General features: G+C 37.1%; 1 protein-coding gene across 1 annotated transcript; it reads right to left on the minus strand.

Moving 5' to 3' along the window:
- Window positions 1-259: 259 nt before the first annotated feature.
- LOC110038631 (zinc finger CCCH domain-containing protein 23-like) lies at window positions 260-1398 on the minus strand. The gene has a single exon (XM_020743521.1). It carries the CDS (start codon window positions 1309-1311, stop codon window positions 562-564), a length of 750 nt encoding a protein of 249 aa, XP_020599180.1. The 5' UTR covers window positions 1312-1398; the 3' UTR covers window positions 260-561.
- Window positions 1399-7304: the final 5906 nt, after the last annotated feature.

The following is a 7304-nucleotide window of genomic DNA, read 5'->3' on the forward strand; positions in this document are numbered from 1 at the left end:
ATCTAGCATATTTGTTCGACTTTTATCAACTTATATTTAAACAAAAAAAATTATAATTCCTATTCTGCGGTACGATGCAACCTAATTACACTCCGATGTCTCGACCAAAAAATAAAAGTTAGTTCAAAGGAAGAATAAAAAATCATTCAGATGCGAACACTTACAAATCATAAATGTCAGATTAATTTATTCCAATTCAGAATATCCTGAATTTATTTTTCTCAAACAAATAAAAATAAAATGTAAATATAAAAAGCTAAAACACCAACCCTCTAACACACCTGGGAAAACGCTTCGTATATACATCCAAATTAGGCAAACCTTGGGCCAAAATAAAAACTGGAAAGGATAAAGAAATGAAGCACCATTTCCTTCCTCCCAACCATCAAACTGAAAAAGAAACGGAGTGGAACAGTCACTCGAATTAGCTTCAAAGCTCTATTTCTATCCACAGAACTCGAACTCCAACAACCACAACCGCAGTGAGAAATAAACAAATTGCTAAAAAATATTCTCTCCTATCTCTATTAACAGAGCATAGAATCCCTCCACACTAGTTTCTTACTTCAACAGATCCAAAACCCATCCAAAATCCGGCGATTCCCTCCCGTCGTTCATAACCACCTCCGTCTTCCTTTCTATCCTTCTCATCTCCGGCTCCTCTGTTTTCTCCAACCGCACACGTTGTGACGAGGAAGCCATCTCATTTATCCAAGATTTTGAGCTCGATTCCTGGTTGGGCGGCAGTCGGAGCTGCTCCGGTGTGTGCGCAAAGAAGCAAACACGTCGACGGCAAGCTCTTCCGTCCTTGCACGACTGAGTTCTATATTTTGAAGGATGAAGCCAACTCTCAAACACCCCGTGTGCATACTCGCAGGCGTCTCCCTTCTTGCAATATCCCATGCGGAAGTCAGGACAAGAAATACCTGAGTATTGAAATTTCCTGGGATCCCTTCGCCGGGCTTTCTCGCCAGGATGAGCGAATGGGCACTCAGTCCAATCATGCGACCTTCCCCTTGTACATAGCTTTACCTTGAACTGGTAAATCCGAAAGGAATCACACGAGTAAGGGTCTAAATGTGGATTAGCGAGATCCACCGCTTTAGAATCTGAATTAGATGGAAGGTATCGAAGTTCCATGAATAGCTTCAGCTCCCCCAAAGTGTACGGCGATAGCTCGCCGTCGCCGCCTACTAAGGCGATGCCGCTGACTGGTAAGGAATAGGGGCTTAACAATACTTCTGATTCGTCCACGTTCGGCCATGGCGGAACATGGACGGTCGGATGGCACCGTGTTCTTCTGTCCAACATTCGTGTGGATGATGGGGCTTTTGCACGGAGGGTGAGGGTGCTTTATAGACACCCGTCCCGTCCTGGTGCAATAAATATGTGCATGCGGAGGACTTTGTCAGATTCTGAATGAATACTAGAAACTAAAAGCCGTGGGCTATTATTATTATTATTATTATTATTATTATCAATTTAGTTTAATGTATTTAAGATTTAATATACCTAGAAATAACATAAATATAAAAAAAAACTTTTTATGTAAGAAATTGTCATTATGAATCTCAAAGAAATCAGACGATTAAGGATGTGGTCAGACAATCGAAACATCCAATTTAATGAACATGGTCCGCATCAGCTAGCCGAAGATCGACTGTTCGATCGAGTCGGCCGATACGCAATGCTGACATCCAGTCGACAAAACAGACCCACGGTTCTAGCTACCTTCACTTCCTGCAAGGAGGTCTGATCACCACTGACCTGCCGACTAGCTTTACCTCGGCAAGAGCAATATGCCGACCAATTGATAGTGTCATGTTCAATTCAAATTTTAATGCTAATTTAGCACTAAATCAACACATTAACCTCATTAAAGGTGGTTTCCATAATCTTTCTCTCCTTTCCGTAATTGAGGACAATTTTCATAATTGCTTTCTCCTTTCTATAATTATACAAAATATCCTCATATACATAAGATGCTTGACAATGTTAAATGAACTTTTTTCCTCGACCTCTTTGCTGAGAATTTTTGGATGCTTTCTACTCTCTCCCTCACCTTCTTACGACTCTAACTCTCGAGGCATGTATTTTCAAAAGACGATTCTAGATTCAACTTCCTAAAAGGTGGTACGGTGAGCGTGGACATGTTCTAGAGGAGAAGCTTAGCCAGCTACGAAAGAGAATAGATGTAGAGAAAAATAATATAATTTAGAAAAATATGAAATCAAACCGATCCAATATCTTTTATAGCTTAGATGAAAGATCACTACACCTCAAGCTATGTATCTATCTCAAAAGATAAACACATAACTTCATAGTGAGACTCAATCAAATAAACTAAGAAATGTATGACTTCTGTTTTGTCTTCGAAACCATTTCTATTATAAGTCGATCAGTTCGCCTATTTAATATGAAAAATTAAATTGAGTTTATATTAAGCTCAGTTTGGAAAAGCTTCCTATATGGGCAAGCCCCTGTAGTTAATTATATCTTAGATAACCGAAGTCACTTAAGAGAAGTCACTTATCACTTAAGAAAACTCTCGATAAAAATCAGGAGATATTATTTTTCAAGAAGTTCGATGGAATAGGCCTTTTCAAAGAGATTGAACAGAGAGGTGTGAAAGAGGAATGACTCAAATTTCGATCCTTTATTTTTATAATCCAAAGAAAGAAAGACCAGAGGATGTCATAAAAAAAAACCTTTTTATGTAAGAAATTATCATTATGAATCTCAAAGAAATCAGTCGATTAAGGATGTGGTCAGACAATCGAAACATCTAGTTTAATGAACATGGTCCGCATCAGCTAACCGAAGATCGACTGTTCGATCAAGTCGGTCGACACGCAATGCTGACATCCAGTCGACAAACCAGACCCACGGTTCTAGCTACCTTCACTTCCTGCAAGGAGGTCCGATCAGAACTAACCTGCCGACTAGCTTTACCTCGGCAAGAGCAATCGTCATGCCACCAATCAGCCAATCTACCAAACTCAATATGCCAACCAATTGATAGTGTCATGTTCAATTCAAATTTTAATGCTAATTTAGCACTAAATCAACACATTAACCTCATTAAAGGTGGTTTCCATAATCTTTCTCTCCTTTCCGTAATTGAGGACAATTTTCATAATTGCTTTCTCCTTTCTATAATTATACAAAATATCCTCATATAAATAGGATGCTTGACAATTTTAAATGAACTTTTTCCTCGGCCTCTTTGCTGAGAATTTTCGGATGCTTTCTACTCTCTCCCTCACCTTCTTACGACTCTAACTCTCGAGGCATGTATTTTCAAAAGACGATTCTAGATTCAACTTCCTGAAAGGTGGTACCGTGAGCGTGGACATGCTCTAGAGGAGAAGCTTAGCCAACTACGAAAGAGAATAGATGTAGAGAAAAATAACACCAATGGAATTCTGTCGGCACTATTTCTTAAAGGTGCCTTGAGGAAGCTGGCAGTTGCTGGAATGGAAGTCTCGAATCCCGCTTCGGAAGGGACATTTAATTTATATATATATATATATAGTTTAGAAAAATATTAAATCAAACCGATCCAATATCTTTCATAGCTTAGATGAAAGATCACTACACCTCAAGCTATGTATCTATCTTAAAAGATAAACACATAACTTGATAGTGGGGCTCAATCAAATAAACTAAGAAATGTATGACTTCTGTTTGGTCAGCGAAACCATTTTTATTATAAGTCTATCAGTTCGCCTATTTAATATGAAAAATTAAATAGAGTTTATATTAAGCTGAGTTTGGAAAAGCTTCCTATATGGGCAAGCCCCTGTAGTTAATTATATCTTAGATAACCAAAGTCACTTAAAAAAACTTTCGATAAAAATCAGGGGATATTATCTTCAAGAAGTTCGATGGAATAGGACTTTTCAAAGAGACTGAACAAAGAGGTGTCAAAGGGGAATAACTCAAATTTGGAACATTTATTTTTAGAATCCAAAGGAAGAAAGACTAGGGTATGTCATAAAAAAAACCTTTTTATGTAAGAAATTGTCATTATGAATCTCAAAGAAATTTGATGATTAAGGATGTGGTCAGACAATCGAAACATCCAATTTAATGAACATGGTCCGCATCCGCTCGCCGAAGACGCTAGCCGAAGATTGACTGTTCGATCGAGTCGGCCGACACGCAATGCTGACATCCAGTCGATAAACCAGACCTACGGCTCTAGCTACCTTCACTTCCTGCAAGGAGGTCCGATCACCACTGACCTGCTGACTAGCTTTACCTCGGCAAGAGCGATCGTCATGCGACCGATCGGCCAATCTACCAAACTCAATTTGCCGACCAATTGATAGTGTCATGTTCAATTCAAATTTTAATGCTAATTTTGCACTAAATCGACACATTAACCTCATTAAGGGTGGTTTCCATAATCTTTCTCTACTTTCAGTAGTTGAAAGCAATTTTCACAATTGCTTTCTCCTTTCTATAATTATACAAAATATCCTCATATAAATAGGATGCTTGACAATTTTAAATGAACTTTTTCCTCGGCCTCTTTGCTGAGAATTTTCGGATGCTTTCTACTCCCTCCCTCACCTTCTTACGACTCTAACTCTCGAGGCATGTATTTTCAAAAGACAATTTTAGATTCAACTAATTGAAAGGTGGTACGGTGAGCGTGGACATGCTCTAGAGGAGAAGCTTAGCCAACTACGAAAGAGAATAGATGTAGAGAAAAATAACACCATTGGAATTCCGTCGGCACTATTTCTTGGGGGTGTCTTGAAGAAGCTGGCAGTTGCTGGAATGGAAGTCCCGAAGCCCGCTTCGGAAGGGACATTTAATTTATATATATATATATATATAAAACTTAAAAAAATATGAAATCAAACCGATCCAATATCTTTCATAGCTTAGATGAAAGATCACTACACCTCAAGCTATGTATCTATCTCAAAAGATAAACACATAACTTGATAGTGAGGCTCAATCAAATAAACTAAGAAATGTATGACTTCTGTTTGGTCTGCGAAACTATTTTTATTATAAGTCGATCAGTTCGTCTATTTAATATGAAAAATTAAATAGAGTTTATATTAAGCTGAGTTTGGAAAAGCTTCCGATATGGGTAAGCCCCTGTAGTTAATTATATCTTAGATAACCAAAGTCACTTAAGAAAACTCTCGATAAAAATCAGGGGATATTATCTTCAAGAAGTTCGATGGAATAGGACTTTTCAAAGAGATTGAACAAAGATGTGTAAAAGGGGAATGACTCAAATTTCAAACATTTATTTTTAGAATCCAAAGGAAGAAAGTCTAGGGGATGTCATAAAAAAAAACCTTTTTATGTAAGAAGTTGTCATTATGAATCTCAAAGAAATCATATGATTAAGGATGTTGTCAGACAATCGAAACATCCAATTTAATGAACATGGTCCACATCAGCTAGCCGAAGATCAACTGTTCGATCGAGTCGGCCGACACACAATGTTGAAATCCAATCGACAAATCAGACCCACGGTTCTGGCTACCTTCACTTCCTGCAAGGAGGTCCGATCACCACTTACCTGCCGACTAGCTTTACCTCGATAAGAGCGATCGTCATGCGACTGATCGGCCAATCTACCAAACTCAATATGCCGACCAATTGATAGTGTCATGTTCAATTCCAATTTTAATGCTAATTTAGCACTAAATCAACACATTAACCTCATTAAGGGTGGTTTCCATAAACTTTCTCTCCTTTCATTAATTGACAGCAGTTTTCATAATTGCTTTCTCCTTTCTTTAATTATAGAAAATATCCTCATATAAATAGAACGCTTGACAATTTTAAATGAACTTTTTCCTCAGCCTCTTTGCTAAAAATTTTCGGATGCTTTCTACTCTCTCCCTCACCTTCTTACGACTCTAACTCTCGAGGCATGTATTTTCAAAAGACGATTCTAGATTCAACTTCCTAAAAGGTGGTACGGTGAGCGTGGACATGTTCTAGAGGAGAAGCTTAGCCACCTACGAAGGAGAATAGATGTAGAGAAAAATAACACCAATAGAATTCTGTCGGCACTATTTCTTAGGGGTGTCTTGAGGAAGCTGGCGGTTGCCAGAATGGAAGTCTCGGAGCCCACTTCAGAAGGGACATTTAATATATATATATATATTAGTTTAAAAAAATATGAAATCAAATCAACCCATATTTTTCATAATTTAAATGAAAAAGCACCACACCTTAAGCTATGCATCCATCTTGAAAGATAGAATTAACACATAACTTGACAGTGAGACTCAATCAAATCAACTAAGAAATGCATGAGTTCTGTTTGGTCTACGAAACCATTTTTATTTTAAGTCGATTAGTTCGCCTATTTAATATGAAAAATTAAATAGAGTGTATATTAAGCTAAGTTTGAAAAAGTTTCCTATATGGGCAAGCCCCTGTAGTTAATTATATCTTAGATAACCGAAGTCACTTAAGAAAACTCTCGATAAAAATCAGTGGATATTATCTTCAAGAAGTTCGATGGAATAGGTCTTTTCAAAGAGATTGAACAAAGAGGTGTGAAAGGAGAATGACTCAAATTTCAAACATTTATTTTTAGAATCCAAAGGAAGAAAGACTAGGGGATGTCATAGATTCTGAGGAGAACTTCTGTGACTTCTCAAGTTATTCAATGATTTTGTTTAAATTTAGAGGAGAAATATTTAAATGTTTCATCTTGCCAATTTTATTAATTAGGGCTTACATTCGTATGAAACGATCATACAAATGACCTAGAAAATGTGAGGATTTAGGTCGTAATAAACGACAACCTCGAAGTCATACGACTCGGTTGTTTAATTCTAAGGTATGGTTTAGCTGGTGTAGACATGTTTTGTTATTGAAAATGGTCGTGATGCCCACAATGTCATCTCCAAGCTCCTCGTCATAGAAAGTTTAAGTGTTCTAATGTGTCGAGTCATGATGTCAAATCAAGTGTTTCCTATGCTCGTTTAAATATTATGGGGGGTAAAAGTTGATTAGGGTGGCACTCATATAATCAGGGAGATCTCGTTAGCAGTCGTGGGTTACCTTCTCCAAGAGACTCCAGTAAATTCAAAAGGACGTTTTAAATTTAGTGAAATTTCAAAAGATTTTTGGTTACCTTTGAAACTATTAAATTCTTGTTTTTGAAAATATTGATTAATTTTTTAAAAAGTTGTTTTATTTTGTGAGTAAAAAAAAGTACTCAACCAAGCAATTATAATATTATAGAAAAATTAAAATAAACATAGTTGAAGGTGTAACTAACAAACCCCAAGTTATGACTTATTGAGTCTCGA

Source organism: Phalaenopsis equestris, unplaced genomic scaffold, assembly GCF_001263595.1.
Source record: "Phalaenopsis equestris unplaced genomic scaffold, ASM126359v1 Scaffold233336, whole genome shotgun sequence".
In the NCBI taxonomy this organism is placed as follows: domain Eukaryota; kingdom Viridiplantae; phylum Streptophyta; class Magnoliopsida; order Asparagales; family Orchidaceae; genus Phalaenopsis; species Phalaenopsis equestris.